Source organism: Acinonyx jubatus, chromosome C1 (genome assembly GCF_027475565.1).
Source record: "Acinonyx jubatus isolate Ajub_Pintada_27869175 chromosome C1, VMU_Ajub_asm_v1.0, whole genome shotgun sequence".
Taxonomy (NCBI): domain Eukaryota; kingdom Metazoa; phylum Chordata; class Mammalia; order Carnivora; family Felidae; genus Acinonyx; species Acinonyx jubatus.
This window is the reverse complement of record NC_069381.1, coordinates 30,187,198-30,210,492: the sequence shown is the minus strand read 5'-3', so window position 1 is coordinate 30,210,492 and position 23,295 is coordinate 30,187,198. Positions and strand designations below refer to the sequence as shown.

The 23,295-nt window shown below is 46.4% G+C and overlaps 2 protein-coding genes across 26 annotated transcripts in view; one reads left to right on the top strand and one right to left on the bottom strand.

The window, feature by feature from the left end:
- PABPC4 (poly(A) binding protein cytoplasmic 4) overlaps nt 1-23,295 on the top strand; it is a 49,502-nt gene that overhangs the window by 24,493 nt on the left and 1,714 nt on the right. For 15 of the 24 annotated variants that reach the window (XM_053212028.1, XM_027059571.2, XM_027059568.2 and 12 more), the window contains 4 exons: nt 1,399-1,522; nt 9,880-10,417; nt 12,388-12,558; nt 15,310-17,798. The gene's annotated coding sequence lies outside the window, so the exon portion shown is untranslated. Of the gene's footprint in view, nt 1-1,398; nt 1,523-3,013; nt 3,241-5,315; nt 10,418-12,387; nt 12,559-15,309; nt 17,799-23,295 lie in introns of those variants that run through there. The other 9 variants (XM_053211995.1, XM_053211983.1, XM_053211937.1 and 6 more) reach the window with 7 other exon arrangements.
- BMP8A (bone morphogenetic protein 8a) overlaps nt 12,099-23,295 on the bottom strand; it is a 31,428-nt gene continuing 20,231 nt past the window's right edge. The window contains exons 5-7 of one of the 2 annotated variants that reach the window (XM_053212044.1): nt 23,163-23,242; nt 22,488-22,598; nt 12,099-15,411 (exon numbers count right to left, since the gene is read on the bottom strand). In XM_053212044.1, coding sequence (XP_053068019.1) covers nt 15,262-15,411; nt 22,488-22,598; nt 23,163-23,242 — 341 coding nt within the window. In that variant the 3' untranslated portion in view covers nt 12,099-15,261. Of the gene's footprint in view, nt 15,412-18,872; nt 22,599-23,162; nt 23,243-23,295 lie in introns of those variants that run through there. The other variant, XM_053212041.1, reaches the window with a different exon arrangement.

Sequence of the window (23,295 nt, the reverse complement as noted above, 5' to 3'; positions counted from 1 at the left end):
CCATGTGGCTCCTCTCAAGCAGTCTAGGGACTCCTCATCTATAGGAGGAGTAGTCTGGGCTCCTTTAGGGGGATAGAAGGGCTCTCCGTGTTCAGACCCTGCTCACCTCTCCACATTGTATGTACATTTTACATTCTAGGACAGAGTTTGTAGGTACCTATAAGTGTCTGTGTTTTTACCTAAGCAGTTCCTTTGCCTAAATTCCCTTTCCAACTTACTTTGTCTCGCCATCTCCCATTCATCTTTCATAGCTGAAGTCGGTTGCTGCCTTCTCTAGGAACCTTTTTTGAATCCTCTAGTTGAGTGAGATCAGTGTCCCTTCCGGGCTTTTGTTGCCTCTGGGATTCTGTAGCACCCTCTATCCTGCATTTACAGCATTATTTTGACATTTTTACTTAACAAATGTTCAAATGTTGCTTCCTCTATACCAGCAACTGTTCTGTTTTACAAATATTTAGTACTAATGATAATCCTTTGAGGTAAGTGCTAATATTATCTCCAACTCTTGGTGACAAAACTAGGCACAAGGAGATCAAATAACTTATCCAACATTACATAGCTCATAAGTGACGGAGCCTAGATTAGAACCGAGGCTGTGTAGCTCTGGGATCTGTGTGTGTCTCGTGTTTGTGGCCAGCCCTCCCCCACTGGATAGCCAGTTATTTAACAACTCCAGTACTGGGCCTCATAGCTCAATACCTATATCTTGACCTATTAGTTCACACCACAAATAGGTCAGAGACAATAGAGCTTTCCCTATGAAACAAATGGTAGGGTTTGTACTGAATGTTGTGTTTATCAGCTAGTCATCCTGGTCCACCTGGAGCACAAAGCAAGGCCCAACCTCCTCATTAATCATGAGCAAATCGCAGACTTCTTAGAAGTAAAATGGAAGGTCTTTTATTAACCTCAGTCTTCTGAGCAGTCAGGCCCAAGCCAGAGAGCAGCCCTTTCTGCTTCCATTGAAGCCAGACTGTGAATCTGTAGGGGTAGGCATGGAGGAGAAGGGTGTGGGTCGCTGTAACAGGAGTGTGTTGGGTGGGCTTGAACTGGTGTTTGAATGTGCCAAGAGCTATGTGCTATGGGCCATAGCTATGTGCTATGGGCCCTTCACCGCAGGGCAGGGTGAAGCGAGCTGGCATGTCTGAGGGTAAGTGTGATGAGGGAATGAGCTTGCAAGGTGGGGCTCAGGTTTGCTGGTGCTGAAGTGTCCTGTCACTGGGTGTCCGGCCGGGGGCTGCGGCCGTGGCCTTCCCTTTCACGGCCCAGGGCCTTCCCTGCCAGCATCTTGCTGCAGCCTGCTTGCGGCTGTTGGGTTCTTGGTGTGTATTCAGAATACTTGCTCTCCTACTTGGGGGGTCGAGTTCTGTCCAGCCTAATGATTTATCCTGCACCCAGGGAGATCCCGCTGCGAAAAAGGCCTCATCAAATCCTCAGGTGTACATGGACATCAAGATTGGGAACAAGCCAGCTGGCTGCATCCAGATGCTTCTGCGTTCAGACATTGTCCCCATGACAGCAGGTGAGCGGGACTCTGGGCAGGATGCCGGTGGCTGAGCAGGCCGGAGAGGGGGCTTCCTGGAATCCTGAGCCTTTAACACTTTTAATCTGAGTCCTTCTGTTGGGATCCCAACATTTAGTAACTAACGAGACTGAGCAGACATGTTCGAAGTTCTGTAAAGGCTTAGGACTATTAGAAAGAGTAGGCAGTTGAAAATTATAAATTGTATTTTTTTTTTTTGTAGTTTTAATGTATTGGTAGACTTATGGGTATATGGAATAAGAGTTCTGTAAGAATAGTACAAGGAATGCATATATCCTTTGTCCACTCATTAATTTACTTTTTGCCCTCTACACTTTACATTGAATTGATATACATAGATGTATCTTCCCCCTACTGTCCCAGTTGAGAGGAAGTTGAAGACATCATACCTCTTGACTCCTAAATAGTTGAGTATATATTTTCTTAAAAAAAATTTTTTTTTTATTTATTTTTGAGAGAGGGAGACACAAAGCACAAGTGGGGGAGGGGCAGAGAGAGAGGAAGAGACAGAATACAAAGCAGGCTCCAGGCTCCGAGCTGTCAGCACAGAGCCCAACATGGGGCTTGAACCTGAACCAAAGTCAGTGCCCAACCAACTTGAGCCGCCCAGGTACCCCAACTATATATTTTCTAAGAATAAGAATGTTCCCTTTCACTCTTATGTGGATCCTGAGAAACTTAACAGAAGACTATGGGGGAGGGGAAGGAAAAAAAAAAGTTAGAGAGGGAGAGAGCCAAACCATAGGAGACTCTTATAAACTGAGGGTTGATGGGGAGTGGGAGGGAAAGGAGGGTGGGTGGTGGGCATTGAGGAGGGCACCTCTTGGGAGGAGCACTGGGTGTTGTATGGAAACCAATTTGACAATAAATTTCATATTTAAAATAAATTAAATTAAATTAAATTAAATTAAATTAAATTAAATTAAATTAAAAAAAATGTTCCCTTACATGATCACAGTATGACCATCAAAATCAGGAAGTTTAACATCAGTACAACACTGTTTACTAATTTTCAACCCATATTCAGATTTCATCAGTTACCCCGGTATTGTCCTTTATAGTAGTTTTAGCAATTGTTCTTCCCTGGCAAGGATTCACACACCACACACTAAAGAAGTCTCTTTAGTTTCCTTCTATTTGGAACAGTGTTTCAGTTTTTTGTCTTTTTTTTTTTTAAGTTTTATTTATTTTGAGAAAGAGAGCGTGAGTGTGAGCAGGAGAGGGGCAGAGAGAGACGGAGATAGAATCCCAAGCAGAATCCACACTAGGAGTGCAGAGCCCGATAAGGGGCTCGAACTCAAAAACTGTGAGATTATGACCTGAGCCAAAACCAAGGGTTGGGCGCTTAACTGAGCCACCCAGGTGCCCCTTTCATTGTCTTTCTTGATCTTGATGACTTTGAAGAGGACAGGCCCGTTTTTAAGATTATTTCTCAATCTTTGCCTAGTACTTCCTCATGATTAGGTGTAGGTGTGATGTGTTTTGGCAGGAACACCACAGAAGAATGCTGTTTCCTTACCAGTGTATCGTGTAAGGAAGTGCATGATGTCAGTTCCAATATTTGTGATGTCAACTTTGGTTGCTTGCTTAAGGAGATGGCTGCCAGCTTTCTCCCCTGGAAGTTACAACTATTTTTAGGGTTATAAATTAAAAGCTAAAGTTTTTTCTCCTCACTACCTCCAGCCCATCTCTTTGAGGTAACTACTATTCACATTCACAGTTGTGTGCTTCTTATTTTCTTTCTTTCTTTCTTTTTTTTTTTTTAATGTTTATTTTTGAGAGAGGGAGAGTGCGAGTTGGAGAAAGGCAGAGAGAGAGAGAGAGAGACACACACAGAATCTGAAACAGGCTTCAGGCTGAGCTGTCAGCACAGAGTACGACATAGGGCTGGAACCCGGGAACAGCGAGATTGTGACCTAGGCCGAAGTCAGACACTTAACTGACTGAGCCCCCCCCCCAAGCACCTCTTCCTATTTTCTTAAATATTCATATTTTTAAAATATGTTTATCAAAAGTGTTTTTTTTTAAAAACTATTTCTTTTTTTTTATTATTTTTTTTAATGTTTATTTATTTTTGAGACAGAGAGAGACAGAGCATGAACGGGGGAGGGTCAGAGAGAGAGGGAGACACAGAATCTGAAGCAGGCTCCAGGCCCTGAGCTGTCAGCACAGAGCCCGATGTGGGGCTCGAACTCACAGACCGTGAGATCATGACCTGAGCCAAAGTCGGACGCTCAACCGACTGAGCCACCCAGGCGCCCCTCAAAAGTGTTTTCAAAAAATGTTTATCAAAGTCATAATTTGCACATAGTTTAAAGAAAATCATTGAAGTTTGTTGTAACGTGATGTTCTTCTGTTCCCCCTCACCATAATTTTCCTGCCCCGCCAAAGGTAACATTCATTTTTTTCAGGTGATTGTTTTGGCTTTTATTGCTACAGCTCTGAAAAACATATTCACATTATCACTACTTGATTTTTTTTTTTTTTTTCAGTTTTTGGCTGTTTTGGGTCAGAAATTTTAGGAAACAGACTCATGGAGAATTGCATGCAGGAGGCAGAGAGTCATCTCAGGGACAACTCTTGCAAGGGAATGAGGGGAGCAGAGTAGGCAGAGTGTAACTGAGATGCCATCAGTCACATAGAGGCCTCAGCTGGTCCCGGGGGTGCATTGGAGCTTGGATAGCCCTTCTGAGTTGTTCTGAATTGAGGCCTGGGAACCAGGCCTCTGAACCCTCACATGGACAGTCATGAATTCTGGCTGGTTCCCAGAAGGGGTGAGCAGCTCTCTTCAACCAAAGGCATTTACTGGGGTGGAACTTCTCCTGGAGCTGCTAGCATCTCACACTCCTGGGAGGTGAGAAAGTGAGAGTCTTGGTCTTGAAGGGGATCCAAGTGGCTTCCCAAAGCCTCCACCGCAGTCCACCTCTCACACCACTCAGATCCTTATTGGCTGCTGCGTCTCAAGTCTCTCCTGTCTCCTCCCTCCTGACCTCCGAACGGTTGCAGGGACCCAGAGCTCAACACTTTTTTGTCTTCTCTACCCTCACTCTTCACTTAATGGTTCTTAACATATTAGCCTCGTGCCCACCTCTTAGAACTGATTCTTTACTGGGTGGGAATGAAAGTCACAGCTAATATATTCTTCCAACACATAGTTTGTAAAAAGAAAAAAAAAAAAGTGTTATGTGGGGCTCCTGGGTGGCTCCATCGTTTGAGTGTCTGACTCTTGAATTTGGCTCAGGTCATGATCTCGAAGTTCATGAGATCGAGCCCCAAGTTGGGTTCTGGCAGGATGGAGCCTGCTTGGGATTTTCTCTATCTCTCTTTGCCCCTCCCCTGCTGGTTCTCACTTTCTCTCTTAAGTAAAAATAAATATATATTTTTTTAATATTTATTTTTGGGAGAGTGCAAGCAGGGGAGGGGCAGAGAGGTGGGCAGAGGATCCAAAGTGGGCTCTGCGCTGATAGCGGCAAGCCTCATGTAGGGCTCAAACTCATGAACTGCCAGATCATGACCTGAGCCAAAGTTGGACATTCAACTGACTGAGCCACCCAGATGCCCCTAAAAATAAACATTAAAAAAAATTTTTTTTAAATAGTGTTATGTAATAATTATAATATGAAAGAAAATGAAAGTAATTTACAATAAAATAGTATGTATTTCAGTATTTAAATGCTTGGACACAACTAAATATGTGAAATATTTACACATACACTTCTGCCTAGAGCAATAGTTAGCAGTGTGGACTGATATAGGTGTATTTTGTTGGCAGGGTCACAGTAACATGATTTCCTGACATGGTGAAAATCCCCTGGTAAAATTCTGAACGAAACCAAAAATTACGTTCCCTTGGTTTATGTAGTAGGTCTATTTCTGGAAAAATTCAGTGCAAAAGATAAGTCTTTGGATTTATATGTAAAATGGAGTTAGGTTCTCAGCTCAAATCATTATAAACAGATTTTCATCCAATACATGAATGTTTCTCAGGGCATTTGAAAGTCTGAGAGGATTAAGAATAATTCTTCCTGACATGTGACATGGCAGGACATCTGGATTCCCTGTTCCCTTCCCACTAATGCCAGTAGCACCCCCATTATTCCTGACAACGAGCAACATAGCTTGGAGTTTCCAAGTAGCCTCGAGGGGGCAGTCTTACCCTATTTATAACCAGTGCTCTGGCCAATCCCTTCCTGTCCCAGGTTTTCCAGGGTTTCCAGTCATATCTGTAAATGAATCCTGTCCACATGTCAGCCTCCATGCTGTTCTCTCCCTGTCGCCTTCCCCTGGACGTCCCCTGGATGTCTCAGACCTCACAGACTCTCATGTTCTTTTCTCCCAGACCCTTCCTCTCCTCATCCCTGTCTCCAGCAATGCCACCACCATCTCCCTAACTGCTTGCTCAGCTTAGGACCCCTCCTCGACCCTTCTCCTCCATCTGACATAGGTCAGATCCACGTGTTTCAAGTCACTTTCTCGTCTGCCCTTGCTTCACCCTTCCTTCACCAGCACCAAGTCCTCACACTTGTCTCCCTGTTTCCACTCCTGCATCTTCCCCTCCTGGTCCAATATGTGAGGTAGTCAGAGCCATCCTTTTCAAACATAAACCCAGTCCTGTTACTTTCTGGCTGAGAGTCCTCCCATGGGGCCCCATCACTTAGGACCCACTGGCATGAGGCCTGGCACCTTCCCAAGCTCCCAGAATGTGCTGCTCCTCCCTCTGTCCTCAAGGCAGTCTTGCTGTTCCTCAGTCACAGCTTACTCCCCCTCAGGGTCTTGGTCATTCTACTTCCTGTCCTAGAATGTTCTTCCTCTAGCATCTACAGCGTTCACCCCTCACTTCCTTCAGGTGCCATGTACCTTGTCTTAGAGACCTGCCTTGCTCTCTGTCTAGAATGGGCATTCCTGTCATCTCTTCTTTTTCGTCAGCTTCATTTTTCTTCATATATTTAATACCTGAGATTATATTATGAAGTTACTTATTCTTTCACTTATTTTCTGTCTCCCTTTCTAGAATATTAGCCTCATGAGGGCAGGACCCAGTCTTTATTGGTCACCACTGTATTCTAGAATTGTGTAAATATTTGAATATTTAAAACTGATGTTCACAGGGCAGTTTTGTTATGTGTCAGGCACCTTGATCAACTCCATCATTGAGAGTGGAATGGGACATGGTCCCCATGCAAAGGGAGCATGCAGTCTAGAGCCCTAGCCATGAAAAGGAGGCTTTCTCACTGAGACAGATGAGCTTATAGGTACCCTCCCTCAGCCTCTGCCGAACCTGGCTCTTTTAAACTCAGATGTCACCTCCTTCAGAAAGCCTTCCATGGTACTGTTACATGTGTGTGTGCGTGTGCATGTGAGAGAGAGACACACACACAGACACATATACTTTTAGGTGATTGTGTCTTGTGCTTCCATTCGCTGAACAGATGTCTGTGCCACGAGGCTTTGCTGTTCCATAGCATGATTTTCTTTAAAAAACAAACAAACAAACAAACAAACAGTTTTATTGGGATGCAATCCACATACATTCAGTTCACCCATTTAAAGTATACATTTCAGTGGTTTTTACTGTACTCAGTTATGCAGCTATTACCACAAATAATTTTAGAACATTTTCCTCCCAAAGGAAACCCCACACCCTTTAGCATTCTCCTTCTCCTTGTCCCCCAGGCCTAGGCAAACACTAATCGACTTTCGATTAGTGTTTGCCTATTCTGGACTATCATATAAATAGAATTCCGCAGTATGTGGCCTTTTGTGACTGGCTTCCACTTAGCATGTTTTCGAAAAAGTTCATCTACGATATAACATGTATCTGTACTTAATTTTTTTTATTGTCAATTAATATTCAGTGTGTGCATATACCACAATTTGTTTATCCATTCATAAGTTGATGAACATTTGTGTTTATACATTTTGGTTATTATGAATAATGCTGTTGGGAACATTCATGTATAAGTTTTTGTGTGGACCTATGTTTTCGTTTCCCTTGGGTAGGTACCTACAATTGGAATTGCTGGGGCAAGGATAACTATTTTTTCATATTTTGAGGAACTGCCAGACTGTTTTCTAAAGTGGCTGCACCATTTTACATTCCCATCAGCAGCCTATGAGGGTTCCAGTTTCTCCGTATCCTCACAATCACTGGTTATTATTTCTTTTATGTTCTCTTTATGTTATCCTAGTGATGTGAAATGCTGTCTCATTGTGGTTTTGATTTGCCTTCTGACTGATGGAAGGAAGATGTTGAGCATCTTTTCATGTGTCTATTGTCCATATTTTAATCTTCATGGGAAAATGTCCATTCAGATCCATTACCCATTGTTAAATTGGGTTATTTATCTCTTTTTTATTGAAATACAAGAGTTCTTTAAATATTCTAGCTGTAGTTCTCTTATCAGATACATGGTTTGCAAGTATTTTTTGTCATTCTGTGGGTTGTCTTTTCACTTTTCTTTGTTTTGCTTCGAAGCACAAAAAGTTTTAATTCTGTTGAAGTTCAATTTATCTCTCTTCTCTTCCATCAGTATATTTTTTGCATCATAACTCAGAAGGTTTTGCCTAAACTACGGTTGTGAAGATTTACTCCTGTATTTTCTTGTAAGAGTGTTAAAGATTAGCTCTTACATTTGGGTGTTTGATCCATTTTTAGTTCATTTTTGTGTATAGTGTGAGAAAAAGGATCTAATTTCATTCTTTCGCCTGTGGATGTCCAGTTGTCCTAGCCTCATTTGTTGAAAAAGCTGTTCTTGGGTGCCTGGATGGGTCAGTTGGTTAAGCATCTTACTTTGGCTCAGGTCATGATCTCATGGTTCGTGAGTTTGAGTTCTGCTTCAGGTGAGCATGAGCTCCGCTTTGGGTGAGCCCTGCTCTCTCTCTCTCTCTCTCTCTCTCTCTGTCTCTCCCTCTCTCCCCCCCCCCCCATCTCTGCTCTTGTGGGATTCTCTCTCTCTCCCTGCCCTCGCTCACTTGTGTCCTCTCTCAATAAAAGAAAAAAAAAAAGGCTGTTCTTTTAATTGTCTTGGCATCCCTCTTGAAAATCAGTTGACCATAAATGTAAGGATTTTGTTTCTGGACTTTCTGTTCTGTTTCATTGATCTATATATGTGTCCTATGCCAGTTCTACATTGTCATGTATTCTGTAGCTCCATAGTACATTTCAAATTTGACAAGTGTGAGTCCTCCAACTTTGCTCTTCTTTTTCCAGATTGTTTTGGCTATTCTGGGTCTCTAACATTTCTGTATGAATTTGGGGAATAGTTCTCAATTTTTGCAAAAAAGCCGGTTGGATTTTGACAGAGATTGCACTGAATCTGTAGAACAATTTGTGTATTGCCATCTTAGCAGTATTAAGTTTTCCAGTCCATGAACATGGGATATATTTCCATTTGTTTAAATCTTCTTTAATTTCTTTCTGTAACATTTTATAGTTATCAGGGTATAAGGTTATATTTCTTTTGTATTTATTCTGAAGTTTATTCTTTTTGATGTTACTATAAATGGAATTATTTTAATTTCATTTTCAGATTGTTCATTGCTAGAGTATAAAATAACTTGATTTTTGTATGTTGATCTTGTATTCTGCAACTTTGCTGAACTAGTCCTAATAGTTTTTTAGTGGATTCTGTAGGATTTTCTTTATACAAGATCATGTCATCTGCATATTTCATTTCGTTGTTTTGTAGATTGCAGTTGCTGGAACATCTAGTACAATATTGAATAGAAGTGGTAAGGGCAGATGTTTTGGTCTTATTCCTGATCTTAGGGGGAAAACATCTAGTCTTTCACTGTGTGATTTTTTTGTAGGTGCTCTTTATCAGACTGAGGAAGTTCCCTTCTATTCCTAGTTTGTTGAGTGTTTTTATCATGAGAAGTTGTGGGTTTTGTAAGATGCTTTTTCTGTGTCTATTGCGATAATAATGTGGGTTTTGTGCGTTATTCTGTTAATGTGTTATATTGCTTTTTGGATGTTAAACCAGCCTTGCATTCCTGAGATACATCCACAGTTATCTTTTGAGTGACTCTTTTCCACTAGACTATGAGCTGCACCAGGGCTGGGACCAATGTCCCCAGGGCTCAACAGGAGCTAAGTTACAAAGTAGACAATACAAGTATTTATTGAATGAGTGAAAGAAAGGATAAACCAGTATAAAATGATTTAAGCAACTTTGCTCACCATTTCACTATCAACTGAGTGGCAAACAAGGCATCCACATGGTATTATCCTAGAGTCTGAGCCTGCCTGGTTGAAGGGCTGTCAACAGTCTGCACAGATGTACGTCTGACAGCAGGGAGCCAAGGGTAGGGCCTGACGTGCTCCTTCTCTCCCCCAGCCCTGCTCTCCATGGTCAGCTCTGGCCCAAACACCAACAGCTCCCGATTCGTCCTGACATGTGACAAGACTGACTGGGTAGATGGCAAGCACATAGTGTTTGGGGAGGTCACAGAAGGCCTGGATGTCTTGCAGCAGATTGAGATGGGTGCCCACTTGGGCCCTGGGTGCGTAGCCCTGTGGGAGAGCTGGAGAGAGGGGCCGTGGCAGATCCCAGGGAGGGCTGCTTCTGCTCAGGCAGGGGTGGGTAGATGGGGAGGGTATCCCTAATCCAGTCTTTACTCTTCACCTTCCCTTGGTTCTCCCCCTCTTCTGTCCCCACAAAGACCCAGGGCAGCAAGGATAGGAAGCCAAAGCAGAAGGTGATCATTGCCAACTGTGGGGAGTACGTGTGAGTCCGCAAAGTCTCGGCACTGCCCCTGCATATCCAGGAGGGAGCTGTCAGCCTGGGAGCCAGCACCTGAGGATGTCTGTCCCCTTTGCGGCAAGCAGGGGTTTGTGGCCCTTCTTGGACTCAGCTCACAGCGACTCTTCTGCAGGTATGGCCTGGACTCCCTCTGGCTCTTTCCCAGGCATGGCCAGCACAGGGCCACCTTCCTCATTGTGGACAGGCTGTATGTGGCCTTTTCTGGGCCTTTACTGCCACAGCTTCTCCTCGTCCTGCCCATGTGGCTCCTGGACATTTCTTCTAGGAAAATAAATCCTAGTTCTTGTATGGCCGCCTGCCAGCCAGGTCCCAGGTATTTTCAGAGAGCTGTGACTGGCCCATCTTCCTGTGACAAAGCAGAGCACCTCCCCTGCTGTTTCCCTCCCACCCGGGCTGGGTCCCTAAGACTATACCCTTTGCAGACTGCTGTAGGGCAGCAGAGGTCAGAGCTGGTGCCAAAGTGCCTCTGTCCTCTCCTCTGCTACGAAGCCAGTGAGTTAGGTAAGCCATGCTCTATTCCTGCCCTCATACCTAGTCGTGAGTCTAAGGGGCACCTGAAATCAGTCTTGGTGACCCATTCACTTATTACTCAGTCATTGAACCAATAGTCCGAATTGTAGTACCGCAGAATGCCCAGAGTCCTTTTACCAGGTGCTGTGCGTGGTGCTGGGGAAACACGAGAAATCAGCCGAAATGGTACTTGCATCCTCCCCACACCCCAGCCCCAGTGGAAATCAAAGTCTGGTGCCACAGTCTGTAGCATGTGTGGCCTCTCACCCTATACCAGTGTTTGGCCAGCCGGGCCACCTCCCAGCATGTCCCATGTGCTGAGGCTGGTCATCAGAAACAATGTCCAAGGCTGCCACCTGCTCCTCTGCCGCCTGCCAGTGGCTCTAGATCAAGGTTCGACACTCAGAAACCATTGGGCAGGGCTGGTTCTCATTTTGGGTTGAAGTCAGGCTGAGCCTGGAGGGAAGGAGAGAAGCCTGCTGGCCTGTGACCCCAGGGCAGCTTCTGCAGAGGGTTGGAGGCTAGCCCTCTCTATCTAGCTAGCATCCTGGGCCAACCTTGGTTTCTGCCTTCAGGTGGGGTTTGGCTTGTACCCCTTTGGTTGGCTGGCGCCCGCTCCTGTCACTGAAATCATGGCCTGCGGTATTCCCAGCAGGGACCCTCGCTCCCTAACCTAGGCGTCCCTCTAACTGGTATCAGTCATGGCTATCAGGACAGGCAGCAGCGAGGCCAGGAAAATGCCAGCCACTCAGGGCTGGTGTGATGTCTGGGAGAGAAGAGATGTACTTGAAATACTCAACAAGGCTGGCTCTAGGGATTACATGTGGGGAGGGGGAACCAACTGGCCTGAAGCCCCAGGAGGGAGGACTGGTCACAACTCTGTGAAACCAGGGGAGAGGTTGTTGGGGAGAGGGAGTTCTGTCCCTCCCTGTGCTTCCCTGATTGCCCTAGGAAAGTGGGACTAGCACACTGGCCAGGAATCCAGTGGATGGGGACCTGACAGGTGGCAGTTGCTCCCTCTGTGCTCTGTAAGGGGCTTCCCCAAAATTTATCATGTGGGTCCACCCATAACCCTTGTGTAGGTGGTGACCTGAGCCTCAGTGGTGAGATGCCAGGTCCCAATGCCATCAGCCTGCTGATCGCGTAGGTATTGTCTGACCAGAGCACCTGCCTTCCTGATGTGGGGCCAGTGCTCCCAATGGTAGGGTCATGGGGGCCCCAGACCTGCCTCCAGGGAGGGAATCGTGGCAGAACTGGGGCAGAGGGAGTGCTACAGCAAGATCTGTTTTCAAAGAAGATTTAATAACAAATTTTCAATATATCATAGATCGAGTAAATCAGATCACCAAGCAGTACATAGAGTATGATCCTGACTTCATGAAATACCCAGATGTTCTATATAAAGACAAACATGTATGTGTCAAAGAAAAAGACTGGAAGGAATTATTAACAATGCTTATCTCTGTGTACTGGGATTATGCATTTTGGGGATTATGCTGGGATTATGTTTTTTATTTTCAAAAATTTCCCTAGCACACAAGTGAGGAAAAACTTTTTTTTTTCTTTTTAAAGGTCCAAATACTTGCTCAAGGCTTCATGGTAAGAAGAGAAACCCCAGGAAAGCTCCCCTTTCAGCTTCCCAGAAGCTGTAGGACTCTGGACTTTGGGAGGAAATGGGGACAAAACACAGCCCCGTCCTCAGTCCCCAGCAGAGGCCCCGGCTCCACAGGTCACCAAGTCACGGTAGGTCCCTGCACGCCAGGACTCCCACAGGCAGGGGATTTTGTAAGTCCCTACCTCATCCCTAGAGATGACCAAATTTAGATTTTTTAGGAAAAGCTCAGCTTTAAAGTAGACACAGCAGCACCTCCTGGACATGTTCTGGAAGGAGGGGGTTTTAACAGGAAGGTTTTAACAGGGGAGGCCCAGATACATAAATTCATTTAAAGTAAGACCACTAGTAAATGCTATTCATTCAGTACCCGTGCATGCACGGTGCTGAGTGCTTTGTGGACACACCAAATCCCCACGATGGCCTTGCAAGGGCAGTACTAATACTCCAGAGGAAAAACTTCTAACTTAGAGGTGACATAATTTGGTCAAATTAACAAGAGGCAGAGCCAGGATTCTATGCCAGGTCTACTGGCTCTAAAACCCACCATATCCTATTCACAGCCTCCTTTCCTGTGAAATTGCAGGGCATTTCTTGAAGCATGTTACCCATTTCTTTACATAGAGACACAAAAGAACAGGGCTTTGCCTGGTGAGCTGTCGTCCGGGCCAGTACCGTGCTCTGATTGTGGAGGTGCACTGGGTGTGAGGCGCACAGAGCAGTTCCCCCTGCCCCCAGACTTGGCTGTTCCTCTGCAGCCTCCCTTCCTGGCAGCACTTACTTTGCTGTCAGTGGGCCTGAGCTGACCACCCTTATGTATTCTAACGTGCAGCCTTGAACGTAACTTGGGGTATCAGGCAACCATATAAATAAGATGGCTGCCCCTTTATTGACTTTGCATCCATAATTCTCCCCCTTCTCCAAGGCCTTTTCTGGTTGGTTTCAATTTGTTGGCTGGCTGGAGGTTCTAGAAGTCTGTCAGGAAGTCCACGACCACTGTACTTTCAGCTTTATTGCACAGAAAGGGATTCAGATCATGATACTTACATTCCTATTCGGCACACCCAGTGGACAAGGCAGTCTGCATCTTTAAAACATTCATTCTACAAGCTTTCTTGGTATCCCCAAAACATGTCAGGTTATGTGCTAGGTGTTGAGGAGACCAAATACTGACATTTGTTAAAAGTATTCAAACCTCCACTGCCATTGATACTGGGAGGAGAGAGCTGCTAAGGCCCCGAAGTGGCGGGTTTCATGTCCTATGTACACAGCAGCTGGGCACTCAGGCTGTCTTTGCTCTGTGACAGAGGAGACAGCCAGCGTTTCAGGCAGGAAGTAGGCTTATATCCTTGTGGCACAGATGAGGAACTGAAGCTTGAATCAGGAAGGGAACTTATCCTGACACCAAACCCATCAGTGGCTGAGTTGGAACCAAAGTACAGGTCTCCCGACATTCCAGCCACTTTGTGATTCAGTCCCTTGCCAGCCAGAGCTCAAAGCCCCAGGCTAATAGGGAACTCCCCACTTTGCAGACAGTCTGGGCCTGCCCTCTGTGTACACGGGGAGGGTCTCTTCCTCTGTACTTGCTCCACAGTCCCGTCCAGGTCCCTGTGGAGGGGCTGCTGTCCTGCAGCAGGGCCCCAGATTCCTCAACTGCTGTCCCGCCTGCTGTCCTGGGGCCCCTCCTCAGGGTGCAGAGTGATGGCAGAGATGCGCATCCTTGGGCACAGGGGTGGTTCTGCCTCGGCTGGGCTGTGCCTGTGGGTTGGGCGGGTCCAGGATCTGCTTTTAATGACACAGTATTTCAGGGCTCGGGCAGCTGAACTGCTGGGCAGTCTGCTCCAGCAGGTAAATTACAGGCTTAGCAAATCAGAAATCAAACAAACACTCCCAACTGCCTATGGCAGCTGCTCTGAGGAGAATAACGATTTTCGGGAACCTTCACCCAGGTCAGCCTAATTACTGCCTGTCATTCCCTTGGGACAGGGACCTTTGGTTCACAGGCCTCAAGAAACAGCACAGTGCTTCTGGGCACACAATGTGGTATAGACTGTTGAGCAGCCTGTTCTTAACTTGGTTCTAGCAGACAGACAGTTCCCTCCTTGCCCTGTGCCTGGCCCGAGGTGGCCCAAGCACCATGCTGTGGGTAGAATGGGTTGCTCCTTAGTGTGGGGAAACTGAGTTCGCTTTGTGTCAGTGCTAAGCCTCACATGGAAAAAAGGCAGAGGAAACTGGAAGCCCCCAAGGTTATTTGCTTCTGGGTTGGGGTGGGGGCATCATACCACTTTCCCAAGGAGGGGAAGACATATGCCATAAAACATCCCTGTCACCCTCAGTCTTAGCATGAGGCTCATCCAGCTCGTTCTTCTTCCAATGTGCTGCCAGTGGGCCAAGTTAGGAGCCCAGTAATGCACTACTGAGCACAACTGCATCTCTGTGCCCTGGAAATTCCCAGTGTGGTGCTTATAAAGAGGGACAGACCCCCTTCTCCCCACTCAAAGCCCAGCCAGCTAAGCTCACACTCCAGATGCTCCTCAGACAGGCCCAGGTCAGCTACAGTCTGGGTTGGGGATGGCCAAGGACAGGTCCTAAGACAGGATGTCTGAGCTGAAGACAGTGCAGTCAGCGTGCCTCGGAGGCTGCTGTGCACATCAGGCCAGCCAGTCTACAGACATCGGGGGGAGGGGGCAGAGGGACCTGGGGAGACCCTGGCAGGGATGCAAGTAGGGGTCCTTTCTGCCACCCCACCTGAGCTGTGATGGCATTTGAGGGTTTCCTGCGTCTGGAGAGGGGCCTGATCCAGGCGGGAGGCTCTGCAGCGGCGGGGCCGGGCCTCAGTGGCAGCCACAGGCCCTGACCACCATGTTGCGGTGCTTGCGCAGGATGACATTGTTGCTGCTGTCATAGTAGAGCACGGAGGTGGCGCTCAGCTTGGTGGGGGCGCAGCACGCCTTGGGGACCGCGTCCGGCTTCATCAGGTGCACCTGGCCAGGGGAGGGACGGCAGTCAGGTGTGAGTACCGCGGCCTTCTCCCACAACTCCCAGGTCCCACCGACCCCGGAGTCTCCAGCTGCTCACCCTCCCCGGCTCCATCCTCTGCAGCCCGTGCTGGCACTAACCTGTAGATGTTCCCCACCCCGCCCCCCTTCACCCCTTCCCCGCACCAGCTGACTCCCTCCCTCCACATTCACTCCCCTCAGAGGCCACGACCCGCTCACTGGTCTCCAGCACATGGCGTGCCCAGTGCCCAGTCCCTCTGCCGCACCACCCCTCTGGGGTCCCCTCCGCTCCTCCCATGTGCTCCTGTAACATCCCTGATCATATCTTGTCCCCATTAGCTGTTTGCCATCTGTCTCCCCTCCCAGCTGTGAGCCAGTGAACGATCACAGAACAGGAGAGACCTAGAATCCTAGGTCCATCCTCGTGTTCAGTGCTGTTACTCCTCAAGGCACTTGCCACCCGATAACAACTTCTAAGGCAACTACTGTTCTGGGCCGACCAAGACGGAGGGCACGGAGGCCCCGCGTGGTGCCCAGAGTCACATGGCTCTCAGGCGTGGCGGAACTTGGATGGGGTGTGCTGACCTGCTGCCCTCTGAACAGCCTTACTGCCAAGAGAGAGCCTGCCTGAGGAACGGCCCATTTTCAGCTTCCTAAAAATATTTCTCCCAAGCCCTGGCAGGACGAGCCGCAGTTTACACGGAATTCCGGGTCAGGGCCCCCCACTTCCAGGCCCGAAGGAGGCCCAAGGCTGTGGGGAGGCAGGAGAGAAGAGGACACCTGCTCCATTCCTGTGTCGTGCAGCCCAGGGCCCCCCACCCTCTCGGACGCTGCCGAGCGGGACCTGGACGAAGCTGTCTGGCTCTGGGAGAGCAGGAGGAAACCGAGTCCCTGCCAGAGAAGATGCAGGCAGAGCTACAGCACTGAAGCAGCAGTTGGAAAAACCCCCTGGGCGTGTGGGAGGGGAAGCTGTTTACTCCTCTCATAGAGAGGCCCCAGGGACAGAGATCACTGGGGGACTCCAGGAACAAGGGAGCAGGCCTGCGCTGTTTCCCTCCTGTCCCCCAGCATAAACCCGCCACCTGTGGGAAACAGCACAGCACTGACACTCCTGCCTGACTTGCCACCCTGCCCTCCCCCAGCCATGCCCCCCTCAGCTCCAGTACCCTGGGTCCCTTCCTGCAGAGGACGGTCGTGCAAATCCTGCTGACACCACCTCCCTGCACCCCAAGCCTTGGCAGCTCCACCCCTCCAGTCAGGCTGGGCCTTGGTCCCCACGGCAGCTGGTCCCCTCTCACAGAGGTCTACCTGCAAACCTTGTAGACACTGCACGTCGTAAATCCACCCCCTCCAACACACCCATGGCTGGAGCCCATCCATGTGGGACCACAAGCGTGGCAGTGCGCGAGCAGCCCCGACAGGGGTCAGCACCTCTTCAGAGACTCCTTCCCCAGAGAGAGGGAAGGACAACTACACATACGAGTCAGGCTGCACCCCAGCAGTGGACTGGGGGCAGACAGTCTGATAAACAGGCCCTGCCCACCAACAAAATCTTCTCAAGGGACAACACAGGAAAAGAGCCCTGTGTTTGGTGCTACAGCATCTTGCGAATGCCTGGTATGACTCAACTCAAGCCCAGAGTGGCCCCAGACCAGCCCACTAACACCACAGGGACCAAACACTGCCCATAACATCAGAGAACTATTGCAGATGACTGGACTGAAGGAAAACACGTCACAGCAGCAGGGTGTATGTGGCACACACAGAAGACACCCCTGAAGCACCAGCTTCCGGCGAACGGGGGGGTGCACTGTGCTGCTGGGCACTACGGGATGCCTTCAGAAGGCCACTACTTTCAAGAGCTGGAGACGTAGCAGGAACAGAGAGACAAAATAAGGAGACCGATAAATATATTCCAGATGAAAGAACAGGACAAAATCATGGCAAAAGACCCAAGGAAGACAGAGATAAGTAATATGCCTGATAAAGAATTTGAAGGAATGATAAAGATACTGTACTTGAGAAAAGTGGATGACATCAGGGGTGCCTACCTGGCTCATTTGGTAGAGCATGTGACTCTTGATTTCAGGGTTGTGAGTTCAAGCCCCACATTGGGCGTGGAGCCTACTTAAAAAAAGAGAGTGGAGGACATCAGTGAGACCCTTAAAGAGATAAAAAGGAACCAAACAGAGACGAAGCATACAATAAATGAGGGGTGCCTGGGTGGCTCAGTTAAGCTTCTGACTTTGGCTCAGGTCCTGAACTCACAGTTTGTGAGTTTGAATCCTGTGTTGGCATCTGCTGACAACCTGGAGCTTACTTTGGATTCTGTGTCCCTCTCTCTCTGCCCCTACCCCACTCGCACTCTCTCTCTCTTAAAAAAAAAAAAAATACAGTAAGTGAAATTTAGAACACACTAGGATGGAATAAACAGCAGGCCAGAGGAATCAGAAAATGAATCAGTGACCTGGAGGACAGAGTAGTGGAAAATAAGTTCGCCAGATGAGAAAAGTTATGCAAAATGAGAATACACTTAGGGAACTCAGCAACATCATCAAACATATAACATTTGCATTATAGGGATCCCAGAATGAGAAAAAAGAAGGGGTCAGAAAATTTATTTGAGAAATAAGGAAACAGAAATCCAGATCCAGGAGGTACAGAGGTTCCCGAACAAAATCAACCCAAGGAGGTCCACACTAAGAAATTAAAGTGACAAAAAGCAATGATAGAGAATTTCAAAAGTAGCAAGAGGAAAAAAAAAAAAAAGTTCTATACAAGAGAAACCCCACAAGGCTTTCAGCTGATTTTTCAGCAGAAACTGCAGAGTAGCATGATATATTCAAAGTGCTGAAAGGAAAAGTTTGCAGCCACAGTACTCTATCCAGCAAGGCTATCAATCCGAATAGAGAGAAAGCTTCCCTGGAAATGAAAGTTAAAGGAATTCATGACCACTAAACCAGCCCTAAAAGAAGTTTAAAGGGGAGTCTGAGTAGAAAGAAAAGACCATAAGTAAGATTAGAAAAGTAGCAGCAGGGGCGCCTGGGTGGCTCAGTCGGTTAAGCATCCAGCTTTGGCTCAGGTCATGATCTCACAGTTGTGGGTTTGAGCCCCACGTCTGGCTCTGTGCTGACAGCTTAGAGCCTGGAGCCTGCTTTGGATTCTGTGTCTCCCTCTCTTTCTGCCCCTCCCCCGCTCATGCGCTTGCTCTCGCTCTTGCACTCTCTCTCTCAAAAATAAACACTAAAGGGCGCCTGTATGGCAGAGTCAGTTAAGTGTCCGACTTCGGCTCAGGTCATGATCTTACAGTCTGCATCAGGCTCTGTGCTGACAGCTCGGAGCCTGGAGCCTGCATCGGATTCTGTGTCTCCCTCTCTCTCTCTGCTCCTCCCCTGCTCATGCTCGGTCTCTCCCTCTCTCTCAAAAATAAACATTTAATTATTTAAAAAAAAAAGAAAAGAAAAGTAGGAACCACAAAAGCAGTAAAAAATAAGTATTTATAAAAATCAGTCAAGGGAGTCACAAAATAAAAGGATTTAAAGCATGATACCATATACCTAAATCATAGTGGGGGCAGAGGAGGAATAAATAATGGGCTCAAACTTAAGTGACCATCAACTTCATATAGACTGCTAGATGCAGCAAATGTTATATACAAACCTAACAGTCATAAATAAAAAACCAATAATGGATATACAAGAATTAAAGATGTCCCAATACATCACTAAAGAAAGCCAACTAATCATGAGAGAAGAGCAAGGGAAGAAAGGAACAGAGAATATCTACAAAAACAACCATAAGGGAAGTAACAAAATGGCAATACATACATACTTGTCAATAATTGCTTTGAATGTAATTGGACTAAACAATCAAAAGCCAGGGTAATGGAACTGATACTAAAAAAAGCAGCAGTTGGAAGGACCACCTATATCTGCCTACATAAGAGAATCATTTCAGATCTGAAGACATGCAGACTAAATGTAAAATGGAACATGAGCATAAAGTCAGGATGCTTATATGGGACAAAATGGACTTTAAAAACAGACTATAACAGCCAAATTTGACACTATGTAATCATAAATGGAACCATCCAACAAGAAGATATAACAATTGTAAATATTTATGCATCCAACATGGGAACACCCAAATACATAAAGCAGTTAATAACAAACATGAAGTAGTTTATAGTAATACAATAATAAGAGGGGACTTTAACACCCTACTTACATCAATGGATAGATCATCCAAACAAAATCAACAAGAAAACTGGCTTTGAATGACACATTTGACCAGATGGTTTTGACAGATGTATTCAGAACATTCCATTCTAAGACAGCAGAATACACATTCTTTAGAAGTACACACAGAACATTTTCCAGAATAGGTCAGATAGGCCACAAAACAAGTCTGAACAAATAAAAAGATTAAAATCATATCATGCATCTTTTCTCAACACAACACTGAAACTAGAAACCCACAAGAAAAAATCTGGAAAGAGCACAAATACATGGAGGTTAAATAACACACTACTAAACAATGAATGGGTTAACCAAGAAATCGAAGAGGAAAAATACATAGAAACAAATGAAAGCAGAAACACAATAGTCCCAAATCTTTGGGATGCAGCAAAAGCTGTCCTAAGAGGGAAGTTTTAGCAATGCAGAGAAGTTTACTCGAAAAGCAAAAAAGAACCTCAAATAACTTAATCATATACTTAAAGGAGCTAGAAAAAGAACAAGCAAAACCAGCAGAAGGAAGGAATTAAAGGTTAGTGCAGAAATAAAATAGAAACTCAAGACAAAAACCAGGCTGGTTCAGTTGGTAGAGCATGCAACTTTTGATCTTGGGGTTGTGAGTTTGAACACCATGTTGGGTGTAGACATTACTAAAACAACAACAACAACAACAGAACAATGAAATCAGGAGTTTGTTCTTTGAAAGATCAATAAAATTGATAAACATTTAGTCAGACTCAGGGAAAAAAGGGCTTACATTTTAAAACATCAGTAATGAAAGAAGAGATACAACCAATACCACAGAAATACAAAAGATTATGAAAGATCATTATGAAAAGTATATGCCAACAAATTGCATAACCTAGAAGAAATGGATACAGTCCTAGAAACATATAACCTACCAAAACTGAAGCAGGAAAAAATAGAAAATGTGGACAGACCAGTTACCAGCAAGGAGATTGAATCAGTAACCAAAAAACTCCCAATAAAAGTCCTTGACCAGATGGCTTCACAGATGGATTCTACCAAAAACTCAAAAAGGAGTTATACCTATTCTTCCCAAACTATTCCAAAAATTAAGAGTGGAAGGAAAATTTCCAAATTCATGCTATGAGGCCAGCATTACCCCAACTCCAAAACCAGATTAAAAAAACAAAAACAAAAAACCCGCTACAACAAGAGTACTATAGGCCAATATTCTTGATGAATATGGATGTAAAAACAGCATACCGCATCCAATAATATATTTAAAAAATCATTCACTATGATCAAGTGGATTTATTCCCAAGATACAACAGTAGGTCAATATTTGTAAATCAATATACTACATCAATAGGAGGATTAAAACCATATGATCATTTCAATAGATGGAGGAAAAGCATTTGACAAAATACAACATCTATTCATGAGAAAACCCTCAACAAAGTAGGTTTAGAGGAAACATACCTCAACATAATAAAAGCCATATATGAAAAGCCCACAGGTAACATCATAATGCTGAAAAACAGAGCTTTTCCCCTAGGTCAGGAACAAGACAAGGATGCCCACAGTCACCACTTTTATTCCACAGTACAGGAAGTCCTAGCTATAGCAATCAGACAAGAAAAAGGATTAAAAGGCATCCAAATTGGTAAGGAAGAAAAACTTTCACTATTTGGAGATGATGTGGCACTATATATAGAAAACCCTAAGGACTCCACCAAAAACTGCTAGAATTGATACAATCAGTAATGTCACAGAATACAAAATCACTGTACAGAAATCTGTTGCATTTCTATGCACTAATAATGAAGCAGTGGAAAGAGAAGTTAAGAAAGCAACCACATTTACAATTGTACCAAAAAGAATAAGACACCTAGGAATAAACTTAACCAACGAAGTGAAAGACCTGTACTCCAAAAACTATGAAACAATGATGAAAGGAATCGAAGATAACAAACATGGAAAGATACTCAATACTTACTGATTGGGAGAACCAATATAGGTAGAATGTCCACACTACCCAAAGCAATCTACAGATTTAATGCAATCCCTATCAAAATGCCAACAGCATTTTTCAACTAGAACAATCCTAAAATTTGAATAGAACCACAAATACCCCTCATAGCCAAAGCAACTGTGAAAAAGAAAAACAAAGCTGGGAGTATCACAATCCCAGATTTTAAATTCTACAAAGCTGTAGTAAAACACTTAGCTATAAGCAACAGCAACAGTGCTCTTCATGGAAACTGTTTTTCAGCATGTGAAGTTACCCCAGACTCAGCACTGGTAGCATACCTACTTTGGGAAACACAAAGAACTAAGGATCAGGAAGAAGACAACCAGAAGGTGAGCAAAAGGGGGGGTGGGGGCAAAGCCCAGCCCCTCACCCAGGCCACACCTGTAATGCTCTCCACATACACCTTGCAGCAGGTGGCTGAATGCACATGCCTGTCACTCACCCCACAGGGGTCTGTGCGACAGGAGGCCGAGGCCGAGGATGCCGGGGGACATGGTGATGTGTATGGTGTCTGACCAGAAGCAAGCATGTCTTGTAAATCTGGGTGCCCACATATGTACATGATGCCTTACACGTGCGTGTGCAGGGCACAGATCTGGGTGTGCACAGTCAGGGTAAGTCGGGTGTGTGTGGATTCAGATGCCTAGGGGTCTACATGTGAACGTGGCCACATAGGGACCAGTTCCTGTACAGACATGGGAAGTTAACTGCGTGTGCCCACAGTGAAGGGTGGGGAGAGCTCCCTGAGACCCGAGCAGGCGCTTCCATCCACCTGGCTGCACGAGCCCTCTCCCCGTGGGTGGGGACAGGATGGACGCGGTACTGACCAGGGACTGCAGGATGGCATGGTTGGTGGCGTTCATGCACGAGTCCAGCGGGAAGGAGCACTCCCCCTCACAGTAATAGGCCGAGTAGCCTTGGGGAGCAATGACCCAATCCTGGGGGGGGGAAAGAGGAGAAAGTGAGTGCCATCCAGATGCCCCCCCACACTGAGCCCCTGAATCCAGCACACGGCACAAGACGACTCAGGGCTGCCCCTTACCCACCTGCAGCCCCAGCCCCATCAGCCAAGCCTAGGGTCCCTGCAGGCAGGCTCCCCCAAGAGGCCTGTCGTCCACCGGGAGGCCCTCGGCAGGCAGGGCTGGGCACAGCTCTGTCCCCTTCACGTGCACTGGGCATCATCCTCCCCACCCGCCCCACTGCCTGCATCTTCTAGAGCTGCTGTCCCAGCAGACGTGCACACGCACTGCCCTCCCAGCCTCGGTTTCCCTGTTGCAGCCCTGACATGTTCTGGCTGAGGATTCAGACTATCCCCATTTCCATGGTTTTCACCAAAAAGCACCTTCTCACTATAAAAGAAAGACATATTCCCTTCAGAAAACACTGAAGAACCTAATGCATGAGAAAATTAAAGTCACCCATAATTCTAGCTGCCCCTGGAGATACACCTATCATCTCCGGGTGGGGACCGTCATGTAAGAAGGAGGGGAGTCAGAAATTACCAGCCAGCCGAGGTCCTGGAAGCTGACGTAGAGCTCGTGCCGCCGGCAAACCTGCCGGCCGTCGGTGCCGTGAACGTCATCTGCAGGGACAGAAGCCAGGTCTGTTCTGGGGTTCCTGCTCTGGGCAGCTTCC